Raw genomic sequence first — 18,101 nt, 5'->3', positions numbered from 1 at the left:
GTGGGGGAGATATTAAAGGTGGACAGGAACTATGCAGAGGCCCCCAAGGAGGGGCTACTTAGGGAGCGACGGAACCTCCAAACGGAATTCGACTTACTGATCACGGGGAAAGCAGAGGCGCAGTGGAGAAAAGCACAAGGGGCGGCATACAAGTATGGGGGGGGGAAAGGCGAGTCGGATGCTGGCACATCAGCTTCGTAAGATTGGTGGAGTTAGGGATAAAGGGGGGGGGGAACACGGTGCAGAATGCGGTGAAAATAAACAAGGAATTTAGGGACTTCTATGGGGATCTGTATAGGTCTGAGCCCCCGGTGGGGATGGAGGGGATGCGACGATTCCTAGATCAGCTGAAGTTCCCGAGGGTGGGGAGGAGCAGGTGGTTGGGCTGGGGGCACCGACTGGGCTGGGGGAGATGGTTAAGGGATTGGGGAGCATGCAGGCGGGGAAGGCCCCGGGACCGATGGGTTCCCGGTTGAATTTTACAGGAAGTACGTGGACCTGCTGGGCCCGTTGCCAGTGAGAAATTTTAATGAGGCGAGGGAGATGGGTACCTTGCCCCCGTAAATGTCCAGTGCGCTGATTTCTATGATTTTGAAGCAGGAAAAGGACCCATTGCAATTTGGGTCGTATAGACCGATCTCGCTCCTCAATGTTGATGCTAAGTTGCTGGCGAAGATTTTGGCCACGAGAATTGAGGAATGTGTCCCGGGGTGATTCATGAGGACCAGTCTGGATTTGTGAAGGGTAGGCAGCTGAATACTAGTGTGCGGAGGGTCCTCAATGTTATCATGATGCCCTCGGTGGAGGGGGAAGCGGAGATAGTGGCGGCTATGGACGCGGAGAAAGCCTTCGATCGGGTGGAGTGGGAGTATCTTTGGGAAGTGCTGCGGAGGTTTGGGTTCGGGGAAGGGTTCATAAGTTGGATCAGGCTATTATACAAAGCCCCTGTGGCGAGTGTGGCTACGAATCGGCGGAGGTTGGAGTACTTTCAGTTGTCCTGGGAGACGAGGCAGGGGTGCCCCTTATCCCCCTTGTTGTTTGCACTGGCAATTGAGCCGTTGGCCATGGCACTGAGGGAGTCTAGGAACTGGAGATGATTGGTGAGACACCGGGTGTCATTGTATGCCGATGACCTGTTGTTATATGCGGACACAGTGGAGGGGGTGGTGGCGGTTATGCAGATCCTTGGGGACTTTTCGGGTTATAAACTCAACATGGGAAGAGTGAGCTCTTTGTGGTGCAGCCAGGGGACCAGGAAAGGGGGATAGACGAGCTACCGCTGAAGAGGGCGGAAAGGAGTTTTGGTCCCTTGGGATCCAGGTAGCTAGGAGTTGGGGGGCCCTGCATAAGCTCAATTTGACGTGGCTGCTGGAGCAGATGGAGAAGGATTTTAAAAGATAGGATATGTTGCCACTCTTACTAACAGGGTAGGGTGCATTCGATTAAAATGACGGTTCTTCCGAAGTTTCTCTTTTGTGTTACAGTGCCTTCCCATTTTGATCCCCAAGGCCTTTTTCAAACTGGCAAGCAGGAGCATCATGGGATTTGTGTGGGCAAATAAGACCCCGAGGGTGAAGAGGGCGTTTTAGGAGCGTAGCAGGAACAGAGGAGGGCTGGCATTGCCGAACCTATGTGGCTATTATTGGGCAGCCAATGTGGCGATGATTCATAAGTGGGTAATGGAGGGCGAGGGGGTGGCGTGGAAGAGGCTAGAGATGGCATTGTGTGTGGGTACGAGTCGGAGGGCGCTGGTGATGGCACCACTGCCGCTCCCGCCGACAAGGTACACCACGAGTCCGGTGGTGGCGGCGACTCTGAAGATTTGGGGGCAGTGGAGGTGACACAGGGGAGAGATGGGAGCCTCGATTTGGTCCCCGATTCGAGAGAATCATTGGTTCGTTCCGGGAAGGATGGATTGGGGGTGGTGGGGGGGGGGGGGGGGGGGGTTCTTAGCTGGTATCAGGTAGGGATCAAAAGAATGGGGGACCTGTTCATTGATGGGGCATTTGTGAGCCTAGGGGTGCTGGAGGAGAAATTTGGGCTACCCCCAGGGAACACTTTCAGGTATATGCAGGTGCGGGCGTTTGTGAAACGACAGGTGAGGGAATTCCCACTGCTTCCAGCATGCAGAATTCAGGACAGGGTGATCTCGGGGGTATGGGTTGGAGAGGGCACGGTCGCGGCGATTTACCAGGAGCTGCAAGAGGAGTAGGGGGCTTTGTGGAGGAGCTGAAGGACAAGTGGGAGGAGGAGCTCAGGGAGGAGATCGATGAGGGGTTGTGGGCTGCTGCCCTGAGCAGGGTTAATTCTTCCTCCTCTTGCGCCAGGCTCAGCCTGATACAGTTTAAAGTTGTTCACAGAGCGCATATGACAGGGGCGAGGTTGAGTAGGTTCTTTGGGGTGGAGGACAGATGTGCGAGGTGTTCGGGGAGCCCAGTAAATCACGCCCATATATTCTGGTCGTGCCCGGCGCTAGTGGATTTTGATGGGGCTTTGCGAAGACTATGTCCAAGGTGGTGAATACGCGGGTCAAGTCGAGCTGGGGGGTAGCATTATTTGGGGTATCGGACGAGCCGGGAGTGCAGGAGGCGAAAGAGGCCGGTATTCTGGCCTTTGCGTCCCTGGTAGCCTGACGGAGGATTTTGCTACTGTGGAAGGATGCGAAGCCCCCTAGCTGGAAGCTTGGATCAATGACATGGCTGGGTTCATCAAGTTGGAGGGGATAAAGTTTGCCTTGAGAGGGTCTGTGCAGGGGTTCTTCAGGAGGTGGCAGCCGTTTCTAGACTTTCTCGCAGAGTTAGGAGGAGTTCAGCAGCAGCAACAACCCGGGGGGGGGGGGGGGGTGTCCTGATCTGTGTTCCTATTGTTATATGGGGGGGACTATTGTATTTTGGGGAAATCCCTATGTATAATTCTTGCGTGTTGTGTTCTTGTTTCTTTTTTTTTCTGTGTGGTGACCGGGGGGGGGGGGGGTTTGTTTAAAAATCGGCTGAAAACTTGAATAAATATATATATATTTTCTTAAATGGAAGAGTCACTAATACCATTATGTTTTTGAGAGACTTTGATGTGTGTGAATTGGTTGCTGAGCTTCCAACATTAAAACAGTGATTACATTTCAAATGTACTTCAAGCATTCAGAAATTGTGAAGGGTGCCATAGAAATGAGATTTCTTCCTTACTTTTCATGATTCTGTCCGACGGGTTAAGAGACATTTTTTGATTCAATTTAAAAAAAAACAAAAGTAGCCAGTTCTGTAGGGTTGATTTATCAGGTTCCACTGGAGAGGCAGGGAAATCAAGACCTCTAACCTTTCTTATATGTCCAAATACACGAAAGAGAATAAGCACACACAATGTACCTGTCCCTAGCTATGCCAGCGTCTGTTGCCCATCCCGGAGAAGGTAACGGTGAGCTGCTTCTTGAACCGCTGTAGTCCATGTGGTGCATGAATACCCTCAAGTGCTGTTATGGAGGAATTTCAGGATGTTGACCTAGCCATAGTGATGTATTGTAATATTTCCACATCAGGATGGTTGTGTGGCATGGACGGGAACTTGCAGGTGATGGTTTTCCACGCACCTGCTGCCCTTGTGCTTCTAGGCAAGAGATGGTGGGATTGGAAGGTGCTGTTGAAAGGGCTTTGAAGAGTTGCTGCAGCACATCTTGTAGATGGTACACACTGCTGCCACTGTGTGTGGTGGTGGAGGGGAGTTAATGTTTAAAGGTGATATCTTCCTTTACTGCACAATGTGAACATCAATAGGTTTAAAATCAATTACAAAAAATTAAAAACTGGAACCAGAGGACACCATCTCAGATTAAAGGGACGATCCTTTAAAACAGAGATGAGGAGGAATTTCTTCAGCCAGAGGGTGGTGAATCTGTGGAACTCTTTGCCGCAGAAGGCTGTGGAGGCCAGTTCACTGAGAGTCTTTAAGACTCTTTCATGATTAATAAGGGGATCAGGGGTTATGGGGAGAAGGCAGGAGAATGGGGATGAGAAAAATATCAGCCATGATTGAATGGTGAAGCAGACTCGATGGGCCAAGTGGCCTAATTCTGCTCCTATGGTCTTACACACCAAACTGCACAAATTCTGGCAAGGTTTGGCCTCACAGCACACAGCTTGCTCCAATAGAATTGGTGCACAATAGTTCAGGGTATGTTGACTGAATTTTGAAAGCAAGGTTGCAGGTGCTTCGCTGCAGCCCATCTCTATTGCACGGTATTTTGTTTTAAATTCCTGTATTTTGAGCTTTTGAAAGGAAATGAAATTGAAAATCGCTTAGTGTCACAAGTAGGCTTCAAATGAAGTTACTGTGAAAAGCCCCTAGTCACCACATTCCGGAGCCTGTTCGGGGAGGCTGTTACGGGAATCCATACTGCTGGCCTGCTTTCAAAGGCAGCGATTTAGCCCTGTGCTAAACAGCCCCTCTACCACCTCTCAACCAGTCGGTGACCTCTCGTTCTAGATTGCCCCACAAGGGGGGGAACATTTGGTCTACATTTACTTTATTAATCCCTTTTAGTATTTTGTACACCTTGATCAGATCCCCTCATCCTTCTAAACCCCAGCGAGTATATAAGCCCAAACTGTTTTATCTCTCCTCATTCCTCAATCCCTTCATCCATCAGGTGAACTTCCTCTGAACTGCTTTGACTGTCATCACATCCTTCCTCAAATAAGGAGACCAAAACTGGACACAATACTCCAGATGTGGTCTCACCCGACACCCTATACAATTGCAAGGTTCCTTTGGCAGCACCTTCCAAGCCCACAACCACTACCATCTAGAACAGGGGTGGGCAAACTTTTCCGTGCAAGGGCCACATTCAGAAATTCACAATTCACAAAGGGCCGCATAGTATATTAAGTAAAATAATTACTTCACCCGGTTATGATTCTGGGCGCCTCAAATAGAACACAGAACAGGCCCTTCGGCCCTCGACGTTGTGCCGAGCAATGATCACCCTACTCAAGTCAACGTATCCACCCTATACCAGTAAGTAACCCAACAGCCCCCCCCCCCCCCCCCCCATTAACCTTAAAAAAAAAAAAAAAAATTTTTTTTTTTTTATTAATGACTTGGTGGGCCGCAGAAATACCTTTGGCGGGCCGCATGCGGCCCGCGGGCCGTAGTTTGCCCACCCCTGATCTAGAAGGACAAGAGCAGCAGATCCTGGAAACCCCACGATCTGGAGGTTTTCCTCCAAGTCACTCACTATCCTAATTTGGAAATGTATTGCCATTACTTCACTGTTGCAGTGCCAAAACCCAGAAATTCCTTTCCTAACAGCACTGTGGCTTAAGTGGGTCGGTGCAGACTCAATGGGCCGAATGGCCTCCTTCTACACAGTATGTTCTATGTTCTCCATGTTCTATCTATACCTACATCTTAGGGACTGCAGCAGTTCAAGAAGGCAGCTCACCACAACCTTCTGAAGGGCAACTAGGGTTGGGTAATGAATACTGGCCAAGCCAGCAATACCCACGACCCGTAAATGATTTTTTTAAAAAATCCTGACTAGGTGGATGGAATCCTTTTACATTATGGATTAGAAATGGAAGGGAGCAAAACAGTTTAAAGAAGACCTCAGACTGTATGTACATATCTGTCAATTCCCAAGGTCCCATAGTTATAGAAGTCCTTATCTGGTTAGATCAAGGAATTATTTTCTTGTACATTTCACAGCAGGGCCTTTAAACAAGTTGTGCAATTCACTGCAACCTAACAATGTCAAGGACTAGAGTGGCATTTCAGTGACTTTGAAGGTCACACAGAAATTAACGTTACAGGATCCACGGGAAATGGATGCCAGATAAGCCAATCTACCAGTCACACCTAAATTTGCGCCCACAAAGATATGCAGGGTAGGTGGATTGGCCACGTTAAATTGCCCCATAATTGGAAAATAACAACTTCACTTACACAGAGCATCAATGTCCCTTCAAAGTTGCTAGTTAACTTAATTTTGAAATTTTGCAGCCAGCAGCTTGCAGACCACATTCCTTTCATATATGGTTTCATGAAGAAAGGGAGGGACTCACTTTACAGTTGCAGAATAGCCCGTCCTCCATGCTAACAGTGCAAGTGTTCTCAAGCCACAGTTGAATTCTGCATTATTTGCAACACTTCTAACAATAGGAAAATGCTAGAAATTACACTTGCAATTATTGACAGATTGGGATTTCCTTCCAAGTGTCTTTTTCTCCTCCCCCCCCCCCCCCCCCCCCCCCCCCCCAGCACCATATAGAAACCCTGGTGAAAAAGACCTGTACCAACATCTCAACTTGTTCCCAAAATGTTCAGCCAAAATCCTTAGTTCATTTTGGTTTAGAACTTGTGAGCCACAATTGTAATTAAAACAGTCAGTCAACAGCAGCAGTTGCAAGGATGGTTAAACCAACATTCAGTGATCGCCAATCTACAAAATAATATTCAGGTCACATCTCGGATCCTGGCATCATTCAGCAGTCAAGATATCATTGTATAAGGGACATCATGAAGGGATTTGCACTGTAGCATAGCTCAACACATAAACGCAGTTTCACCACACCATAACAAAATGCAGTGCAAAAGATGGTTGATAGATGCAGGGAACCTAAACCGATAGCATTGGCCATCACCGGTTTGCAGCATGCACTAGTGTGCAAGTTTAAATGCAACCGAGTCCAGCACAGAAGCTGGGGAAAAGAGAGGCATAATTGAAGAGAATATTAAGAATTTATGGGCAAGAATTAGAATTACTTCAGGAGGACAAACCTCTGTTAGATACCATGGGGGGACAAACAAATGAAAACCTAAAATAAAAAGGTGTTTAGATACAAAGATAGACTGTGTAGAAATGGGAAGAATGCAGAGTAAACCTCAAATGGAAGACACCTGATCGATGGAAGTCCACTTGATCTCCACTGCAAGACTTGCTGTCGATCAGACCCATTGTATTTTGTTTCGGATGGTGGTGATTCAGTCACTGACATATTCTCACATTAGAAAAGAATCAACATTGCACACCAACATTGTATAGTCAAACACCTCTCCAAATGAGACTGATCTGGCACAGTTTATGGAAATCCCTTTTCCAGTTCGGCTGTTTTAAATCTTAATGTGAACCATCAATAGTCTTGTTCAAGGAAGAAAACCAAACGGCTTGAGCAGTGAAATTCTTCTGGAATGCTATCTTTACCATTCACGGTCATATATTTTTTTACGTGAATGTAGTATAGTGTAAATGTCAACCAAAAGAGCTTACCAATTTAAATGGAGGAGGGTATACAAAGGAGTTCTTTTCAGAATACATCAACCAGTTTTCAAATCAAAACTCGGAAATGAATCCTAATTATTTTCTCTTATGTACAAGTTACCTATTATATTATTTCCTTACCATTTAATATAGGTTGACACAAGCAAAAAGTATTTCACAGTCAGAACATGCGCATGTTTGCTTTAAATACTAAAATCTGTGTTTAACAGCTGGATTTGAAAAAAAAACATTATCGATTTTCAGGAAGGCAGAGACAGGGAGACACCACTCCATAACCTGATCCATCAGTGGTCATCATGACTTTAAATATAACGTAACAATAAGGTAGGAAACAGTTTGAAATTAAAATCAGGAATTTCAAGGACTTTTTTTTTTAAAAAGTGGTTTTCTGAAGAGAAGGGAAATGAACTTGCTCCCCTCTGTGGAAAAATATAATGCATGTCTTTAAAGAGGAGCATTCTTTCATGAACAACCTCAGCCATTGCTTAAAGCAGGTAGCCAAAAACAAGTAGGTTTCAGTAGTCTAGTGGTTGCTGTAGCAGTGGTTTCATTGGTTTAAAAAAAAATGAAAAATCATTCTACTGTGGAGAGGCTCAAAATGGAAGCTGTTTCAAAAGCTTAATTGGAAGGCTACACTAGCATAATTGCCACCATTTGTGTTACAAAAGAACAGCAATGTGCTCTTTGAGTCACCTCAGAACGAAAGCAAACACCAACTGTTCCAAGCTTTTAATAAAAATGAGAAAATATTCAAATTCCAGGAATTAGTTTGTGTTTGTAGCCAGCAAGTTTACCTTTATGGGACTCATTCTTTCAATTTCTCTACACTCCTCTCTTCAGTGGAGGAAGACGTTCAGCCTACAGTTGGGAAGCTAAGACCATGAAGCAAACTGATCAATGTTAAATTGGCCTTCACTCGACAGCGTTGAATACAACCCAGAGCATCTTCATCATCAATAAACATCAAGGTTACATGTGTCATGAATAGCTGCATGGCAGACTACGTGTAACAAGGATGACTGACATACAGTCATGAAGAACTATTTATATTAAATGGATTACCAGAAGCTCAATATTTTCCAGAAGTGAGCTAATTTTGAAAGGAGAAGATGCAACACAAGCACTTTTTATGCTGGTGACCTCTTACCAATTAGAACACACTTTTATTTGAATATTCAGAATAAAGGGAAAGAATGGAAAAGATTATTGCCAGCAATCCATGCTGTTGGCATTATCTGCCATCCACATAACTACTGTGCTCAAAGTACATCAGAGTGTGGGTGCATACAACAATGCAAAAACTGATAACTTCAATTATCAGGTTTATTTTGTGACCATCCGATGCCGGGTTTTGTCTGCCGAGTGCACACTGGATGTTTCAGTGATTCTCCAACCATTTAAACTAGCCGCTGAAAAAGAAATCAGATGCAGTGCTCACTTCTGGCATGAAAAAGCTTCCATGAGGCAGTTTGAAGTCAGAAAACTGAGCAATGAAATAACAATCAGAACACTGCCACAGTAAGTACAGCGTGGGTACAGATTTGTGGCAATCGGCCACGGTGTAGCTGGTCTGTTTCCGGTTTTTCTACTTTATACCAGGAAACATGGAAAGTAGATCTGGGGCAAGAATTCCAGCAAAGGTGGATTGGATTACTTGCAGTACGAGCCAGAATATCATGCACCAATTCAGCCAAAAATGACAAGCATATTTTCAGTTCATACATAAAATGCTTTTCTCCTTATGCTCCCCAAAGTTCTACCCAGCAAACCTGAAGGGGTTTCGAAAGCACTATTTCGTTCCCAACTCCTCCCAGATTTTTTTTTTTTGCTCAGGAAAGGTTCAGACTTGAAGGAAAATTATTGAAGGGGAAGCAACTAGAGGACATGACAAAAGAATGTCAATAGAGGAGGATAAACGATTTGGGCAGAACCTGTTAACAAATAAGAAAGCTGCGTGTTTTGTTTTCAGGAGTTATACAATATCCAAAGGAGGTGCTGGTATCTCAATCCAAAGAGAAGGTGATTGCTGGTCATATTCTACCCATCTTCTCTTCATGCCGAAGATTTTAGGGGCCAAACAAGAATACCATGGAGCCCAAGATTCATGCTTAATTCAGCACTGTAATCAAAAAAATAATAATAATTCAATATTGGCAAGCTAAGCTCACACCTTTGGGAAAATCAGGGATGGCTACACTGAACTGGTGAAACCTGAACTGGCAGAGACTTGATCCAGTTGAGTCCTGGGACGCTGAGGTAGGCTACTTCCACCATTGATAACCATTCAGAAAGACACAGGATAAAGAACACATGTTTATGTGTAAATGTTAATCAAATAGGATAGGGAAAATATAACAAGTGCAAAGTTAACCGACATTATGACGTGCTAGTGGCGGAGGAAACTACTAGACTATTGCACCATCCATAGTCACCCAGGTAAAGGCGTTGCTGTGAGGGGTAAAACTGTAGAATGGGAGACTGATCACTTCCACATGGGAGCAGGGTCCGAAAGGGAGAAGATACAAAGAGGATCTTTGCAGCCCAGAAAAATGGAGAATGTCCGTGTGACCAACCATCAACGGAGATCAAAAAAGTTTTGCTCAAGAAATTGGAGGATATCTGTGACTTACCAGATCACTGTCTTTTCCCCCAAGGAAAAAAACCTTAGATAAGTTACAAGTGCACTGTAAATTCTATGATAAAGTTGCATAGGCTGTCACCGGGTAAAATCCTATTGGAACGAGGTGGGTCAGATGTAGTCAATGGCCATTACTGCCTCTGAAAATTTAAAATATAGAACAATTGTGCAGGAAGCAGCAGAGTTAATGCCAGCAAAGCTAATATCATGCCTTTTATCCATACAAACATACCACACGAATTCCCAAAAAGCAATTCTGGGGTGGACAGGAGGTAAAACAGAAGTTAAGACCCCCCAGCAAAAGTTAAAATTGAGAGAAAAAAAAAAAAGTGTTTTCACCTTCTTCTGTTTTAGTTTTACAAGTAAGCGGCTGTTGGATTCGGTGTTTGGTTTCTGGAAAATCAGTGCTTCAGCAATTGCATCCAATGGCAATTATATGGTTTTGAAATTTTTTTTAACATAATTAAGCCAATTGCATTGTTATAAGGACAGGTGATTGGTTCACCTAGAAATTAACGAACCATAGTATTCCTACAATGCAGAAAGAGGCTATTCAGCCAATCAAGTCTGCACCAGCCCTCCGAAAGAGCACCCCACCCAGGCGCACTCCATATGCGCAACCGAACCTATATATCCCTGGACACTAAGGGACAATTTACCATGGCCAATCCACCTGCACATGTTTAGACTGTGGGAGGAAACCAGAGCACCCGGAGGAAACCCACGCATACACGGGGAGAACGTGCAAACTCCGCACATCATCCAAAGCCGGAATTGAACGCGAGTCCCTGGTGCTTGGAGGTAGCACTGCGAACCACTGTGCCACCATGTAGTTTGTCTCCTTTATTTGTTAGTTTCCCCAAGAGTACATAAACACAGCTGGTGTGGAAAGGAATAAGAGTCCATCGCACTGCAGAGCTGTCTGGAGAATAAACCTGCTCAAGGCAAAAGGCAAGCTTTTAGACTTATTCTTTCACCATATACTATTAATGGATTTAACATGGAAACATGTGCGAATGCTTCAAAGTCTGCTGCTGGATACATGATCTTGAAAATTAACAGTTACGTTATCAACTGATAATTTGTCTACCGGGAACTGCCGCTATTTTCAGTTTAACTGATTCAGAGCAATCACCAGAATGTTTCATTAAATTACATAAGTAGTTTTGTGCGTTCCAGACAGCTAGTAATAAAATTGTGTGTGTTATGACCCCCTGGGAAGTAAGGGAGTGTGTACCATCCGATTCCCATTAACTCATAAGGAGTATGAACTGGCCTGGTAATTGGGCGGAGCTTCCCCTTAACAGGGAAGGCTCCACAGTATAAAAACCATGGCCTGGGTGCAGGTTGGGGAGGGTGACTCCTTGGGGCGTGGGAGTTTAGTAGTGTATCTTAATAAATCTATTTGTTATATCCTACCGTGCGTCCTACGAGTGTTTATCGCCCATTGGATTCTACAATGTGATATTGGTTACCGTTCTATAAATTCACATTTGGTCTTGTGTTCACAAATATGGAGGTGACTACTGGAACAAAACAAAAAAAGTAAAACATCTATGTGGATATTAGAGCAAGAGCATAAACGGTGCAGTGTGTTGGAACAAATGAATGACAACAGAGCCAGAAGAGAAGGAACTTACTTGACCTTGTCACGTGAGAGTATCTTTAAGAAGTGCGTCTTTAAGAAATGTACTTTCAAGAAATAGGTGTTTATCGGTGATGTCAGAGTGTGTGGGTGGAGCTGGGCTGTCTGTCAGCTTTTTTACTTTCGTTTTAGGCTGTTTGCTGCAAGGTGTGTTTTAGTTTTGTTTTCAGTGACCCTCCCCGACCTGCACCCAGGCCATGGTTTTTATACTGTGGAGCCTTCCCTGTTAAGGGGAAGCTCCGCCCCAATTACCAGGCCAGTTCATACTCATTATGAGTTAATGGGAATCGGATGGTACACACTCCCTTACTTCCCAGGGGGTCATAACACAGCTGAAGCCAGACAAAGCATGTGTACTGTTGTTCTCTCTGCCATGAAAAGACTATCTCTGGATCATTTGGTGAATTCAGAATTCTAAATATTTTCAGCAGTGAATGTAAACCTGATGTGCTTCTGTTTAAAGGTATTTCTTTTGTCTTCTGGATGTTGTTTCGGAAGTTATTAAGGATTACTTGGTGTTGTATTCTTTGGGGGTTGTATTTGAATTGATGGTTGCTAAGATGTTCACTGTATGTTTTGAAAAGGTTAACTTGAGTTCATAGAATAAATATTGTTTTGCTATTTAAAAAAAAAATATTTTTCCATTTCTGCTGTACCACAACTGTAGAGTGGGCTGTGTGCTCCCCATCCGACAATCTATTAAAAAATTGTGGGTCAGGTAAACTCCATGATACACTTTGGGGTTCTCTAAACTCTGGCCCATAACAACCTGCCCTTCTAGATAAACCTAACATCAATGGACTGGAAGCAATGGTATCAGGAACCATATTTTGAAACGATAGGTGCTTTCAGATTGCACCTGTTGTGTCAAACATGACCCCCCCCCCCTTTGAATATATCAAACAGTATATCAAGTTATTCACAGTCAACTGACAAGTGATGAATCAGGAACAGGAGCCAACGTCTGAGAAAGAGGAGTTCAGCTTTAGAAAACATGTGGCCTGGATAGATTGGTCGTGGAGAGAGGATGTTTCCTCCCCCTAGAACCAGAGGACACAATCTCAGACTAAATGGGCCATCCTTTAAAACAGAGATGAGGGGGAATTCCTTCAGTCAGAGGGTGGTGAATCTGCGGAACTCTTTGCTGCAGAAGGCTGTGGAGGTCAAGGAGGTAAAGAGGAGCCGATTGAAAAAGATTGTTGCCAAAAATGATGGAAGGAGCATCAGAACACGCTGTGGTTCACGGAGGAATTAGTAATGAACCTGAAAGATGCACTCTATGAAATAATACAGGCCAACACGGAGGTCAACCAGAACCAACTCTTACTATTCCAGGAGGAACAAACCAATAACACAAAACAAAGAAAATGCTGCATGACCACAACAGCTGCCTTTATGACTCTTGGATTGACAAGATGCCCATGTCAAAAACGCCAGTTCTACAGGTTTCCAACAGAGAAAGGAGAACAAATTGCTGATAAGTTAGTCATAAATCAAAGTGAAACTGCACATAGGTAATGAGGCAATCAAAGCAATCCTGCAGATCAGACAGACATTCTATAGCCTTCTTTATCCCTCTGACTGACATTCACAGCCCACAAAACAAAAATCTCATTAAAAAAAAACATGCTTGAAGATGATAACTACCAGCAATTAAAAAGATTAAGAATTGTGGGATAAACGAGAAGAGCAAAATTCCATCCTTGGGCAAAACTGGACCTAATGGGACTACTAGTTACTTCAGTATTAGCCATCAGAAAGATCATGATGTGCCTACTTCATAAGTGTAGTGGATAGCCAAGTCAATATAAAATGAATAACCAAGGAGAAGGTGGAATTGAAAATTCTTGATTGCTGATGCATTCTGAATGAAAACCTCTCGTTCTGAACAAAGGAAAGAATGTTGAAACATAGAAGGTAGGGAAGTTCAAGACAGGAAGTCTAACCACAGTTGATTAGACAAATTGATGGTCAGAGATAGGAAGTTACTCATGATGAAAGGAAAGTTCAGATGCAAAGAGAAGTTGATAAGCAAGGGAGAGCATTGCAGGAGGCCGTATGAAAAAGGAAGCAATTTGGGAAGAACAAGAGGCGCGATTCTCCGCCCCCCACGCCGGGTGGGAAAACAGCGGGAGGGCCTCCTGACTTTTTTCACGCCCTCCCGCTATTCTCCCTCCCCCCCCCCCCAACGCCCGAACCATGCCACGAATCGCCGCTCGCCATTTTGTTAGGGCGAGCGGCGATTCTCCGAGGCCGATGGGCCGAGCGGCCGGGCCTTGACGCCCGTTTCAACACGGCAGCAAACACACCTGCTCGCTGCCGTTGTGAAACGGGCGCCAGGTGCCCGTTTGGGGCATCTAGAGGCCCGATTGGCACGGGAGCACCACGACTGTGCTCGGGAGGGGACAGGCCCGCGATCGGTGCCCATCGATCGTCGGGCCAGCGTCCAAAACAGACGCACTCTTTCCCCTTCGCCGCCCGGCAAGATCAAGCCGCCACGTCTTGCCGGGCGGCTGAGGAGAAAGACGGCAACTGCACATGCGTGGGTTGGCGTTGTCCAACCTGCGCATGCGCGGCTGACATCATCGGCCGCGTCAGCCGCCATGACGCTTGACGTGCGGCCTTGACGACCGTCATCAAGGCCGCGCCGCCGTGACGCACGGGGCCGTGCTCCTAGCACCGCCCGGGGGGGGTGGGGGGGGGGGGGGGGGGGGGGGGGGGGGGGGGGGGGGGGGGGAGAATCGGCCCCGGAAGTGGCCGTGAAGGCTGCCGTGGGTCACGGCCTGTCCCACGGCAGCCTTTACGATTCTCCGCATTTGCGGAGAATCGCGCCCAAGGTACTTATCAGAAGTCAATGTGTAAAAATACTGTGATGTCTGATTTTTATTAGTGTGATATCTAAAAGGGTGGGTTATAATACTAGATTGTATTCTGCTCGAGTAAATTCTATTCACACTCTTGAGCTTAAAAAAGGTGAAACCAGAAAACTCTGGTATTCAGGATCTGCATTTAATTCAGCTTCATAAGCAACAAATTATCCAACAGCAAAAATCAAAACTCAAAATAATGAATTGGGAATAAGCCAACTGAAATGGATGCCTGGAGTAGCTAACTGAAATGGATGCCTGGAGTAGCTAACTGAAATATATGCCTGGAGTAGCTAACTGAAATGGATGCCGGCAAAGGCAGCACATAGCCACACAGAGTCTATTCAGGAAAGAATGCTCCATTAATGCTGATCACTTTTATTACAGAACCCCATCAGTTTTGTGCTAAATAAAAACAAACAGCTTCAGCATGAAGAATCAATCCTTCAAAATACCAATGATGCATCAGGAGTTAATCAAGTGGGACTCATTACAATAGCATGTACCTGGAGATAAATTAAAATGGTCTGATTGAAGAAGTCCTTCTTAATAAATAAGGTGTTTGGTTAACAATCACCACAATGAGAAATTACACTTTTCACCTGTAAAGAACATTAGGACATTTTTATGTTGAAAGGAACAGAACTGAAACTTGTGAAACAATTTGGGGAGAAAAATCTACCTCCAGCATTTGTGACCAATTTAAAATAACAGACTGGCAAAGTCAATGAGGTAAGCTGATGCTCTCATTACAGAAGAGCTCTAATTGAAGAGTTTTATTATATTGCAGTAATAACCATGAACAAACCTTTCAGAAGAGGGCAGAGCTTAGCCAAGGCATGGACAGGACCCAAGCATGTAAACTGGCCAATTGTGAATTCCATTAGGAGCAGCGGAATCCCACACAACAACAGCATGATCAGATATGGGATGAGGAAAGCACCTGCAGGAAATTTAAAAAAAAAACAAAATCAGAAGTTGAAAAGCCGATATCCGACAGCGGCACTTAAGCCGTCGCGCACAAGGTAGCTCCTGCCAGGACATTTGTTTTTTGGTGCTTTATGCCCAGTTTTGGTGGGAAAATGCCAGAATTGTGAAAATGCCCAAAAAGGCTAGGGATAAGAAACCAGCGGATGGAAATTCGTCCACAGAATCGGAGATTTTGTATGGCTCCTCTGTGGAAAAATGGCAGAGGCTGCTCCAGTGACTGCGGCCACTCCGATGATGGTGGATATTCTTGCCATCAGTTTTTAAAAATTTAGCGAACCCAATTTCTTCCAATTAAGAGGCAATTTAGTGTGGCCGATCCACCTACCCTGCACATCTTTGGGTTGTGGGGGTAAAACCAATGCAAACACAGGAAGAATGTGCAAACTGCACATGGATAGTGACACAGAACTAGGATCGAACCTGGGACCTCGGCGCAGTGAGGCTGCTGTGCTAACCACTGTGCCAGAATGCTGTCCCCCTTGATGGACTTTGATGAGCTATTTGAAAAGCAGTGGGAGCGATGTCAGAGACCCTCCAAAATTCAATCGCGGAGGCTCTAGATCCGATCAGATTGAAATTGGAGAAGATCACAGAGACGGCGAAGGAGCATGGAGGCGTTAGAACATAGAACATTACAGCGCAGTACAGGCTCTTCGGCCCTCGATGTTGCGCCTTCCTGTGAAACCCTCAAGTCCCTCTACACTATTCCTTTATCGTCCATATGCCTATCCAATGACCATTTGAATGTGTTTAGTGTTGGCGAGTCCACTATTGTTACAGGCAGGGCATTCCACGCCCTCACTACTCAGAACCTACCTCTGACATCTGTCCTATATCTATCTCCCCTCAATTTAAAGCTATGTCCCCTCGTGCTGGACATCACCATCCGAGGAAAAAGGCTCTCAATGTCCACCCTATCTAATCCTCTGATCATCTTGTATACCTCAATTAAGTCACCTCTTAATCTTCTTCTCTCTAACGAAAACAGCCTCAAATCCTTCAGCCTTTCCTCATATGATCTTCCCTCCATACCAGGCAGCATCCTTGTAAATCTCCTCTGTACCCTTTCCAATGCTTCCACATCCTTCCTATAATGTGGCGACCAGAACTGCACGCGATACTCTAAATGCGGCCGCACCAGAGTTTTGTACAACTGCAACATGACCTCATGGCTCCGAAACTCAATTCCTCTACCAATAAAAGCTAACACACCGTACGCCTTCTTAACAACCCTCTCAACCTGGGTGGCAACTTTCAGGGATCTATGGACATGGACACCGAGATCTCCCTGCTCGTCCACACTACCAAGAATCTTACCATTAGCCCACTACTCTGTCTTCCTGTTATTCCTTCCAAAATGAATCACCTCACACTTTTCTGAATTAAACTCCATTTGCCACCTGTCAGCCCAGCTCTGCAGCTTATCTATGTCCCTCTGTAACTTGTAACATCCTTCCGCACTGTCCACAACTTCACCGACTTTAGTGTCATTTGCAAATTTACTCATCCATCCTTCTACGCCCTCCTCCAGGTCATTTTTAAAAATGACAAACAGCAGCGGCCCCAAAAAAGATCCTTGTGGTACACCACTAGTAACTGGACACCAGTCAGAACATTTCCCATCAACCACCACCCTTTGTCTTCTATCAGCTAGCCAATTTCGGATCCAAACTGCTAAATCACCCTGAATCCCATGCCTCTGTATTTTCTGCAATAGCCTACCATGGGGAACCTTATCAAACGCTTTACTGAAATCCATATACACCACATCAACTGCTTTACCCTCATCCACCTGTTTGGACACCTTCTTGAAGAACTCAATAAGGTTTGTGAGGCACAACCTACCCTTCACAAAACCGTGTTGACTATCTCTAATCAAATTATTCCTTTCCAGATGATTATACATCCTATCTCTCATAAACCTTTCCAAGACTTTTCCCACAACAGAAGTAAGGCTCACTGGTCTATAGCTACCAGGGTTGTCTCTACTCCCCTTCTTGAACAAGGGGACAACATTTGCTATCCTCCAGTCTTCTGGCACTATTCCTGCAGACTAAGATGACTTAAAGATCAAAGCCAAAGGCTCAGCAATCTCCTCCCTAGCTTCCCAGAGAATCCTAGGATAAATCCCATCCGGCCCAGGGGACGTATCTATTTTCAAACTTTCCAGAATGCTAACACCTCCTCCTTATGAACCTCAAGCCCTTCTAGTCTAGTAGCCTGTATCTCAGTATTCTCCTCGACAACATTGTCTTTTTCCCTATGTGAATACTGACAAAAAATACTCATTTAGCACCTCTCCATATCTCCTCTGACTCCACGCATAACTTCCCACTACTGTCCTTGACTGGTCCTACTCTTACCTTAATCAGTCTTTTATTCCTGACATATCTATAGAAAGCTTTAGGGTTATCCTTGATCCTACCTGCCAAAGACTTCTCATGTCCTCACTTGGCTCTTCTTAGCTCTCTCTTTAGAGCCTTCCTAACCAACTTGTAACTCTCAAGCACCCTAACTGAACCATCACGTCTCATCTTTACATAAGCCGCCTTCTTCCTCTTGACAAGTGTTTCAACTGCTTTAGTAACCCATGGTTCCCTCGCTCGACCACTTCCTCCCTGCCTAACAGGTACATACTTATCAAGGGCACGCAGTAGCTGTTCCTTGAACATGCTCCACATTTCCATTGTG

General features: G+C 45.1%; 1 protein-coding gene across 4 annotated transcripts in view; it reads right to left on the bottom strand.

Moving 5' to 3' along the window:
- The window catches only part of LOC119978852 (sodium- and chloride-dependent GABA transporter 1-like), a 224,618-nt gene that overhangs the window by 102,773 nt on the left and 103,744 nt on the right, over nt 1-18,101 (bottom strand). For 3 of the 4 annotated variants that reach the window (XM_038820860.1, XM_038820786.1, XM_038821000.1), the window contains one exon: nt 15,229-15,363. In XM_038820860.1, the coding sequence (XP_038676788.1) occupies nt 15,229-15,363 (135 nt within the window). Of the gene's footprint in view, nt 1-15,228; nt 15,364-18,101 lie in introns of those variants that run through there. The other variant, XM_038820932.1, reaches the window with a different exon arrangement.

The sequence above is a fragment of the Scyliorhinus canicula genome, chromosome 1 (assembly GCF_902713615.1).
Source record: "Scyliorhinus canicula chromosome 1, sScyCan1.1, whole genome shotgun sequence".
In the NCBI taxonomy this organism is placed as follows: Eukaryota; Metazoa; Chordata; class Chondrichthyes; order Carcharhiniformes; family Scyliorhinidae; genus Scyliorhinus; species Scyliorhinus canicula.
Note: the sequence above shows the minus strand (reverse complement) of the source record. Positions and strands in the feature narration are given on the sequence as shown.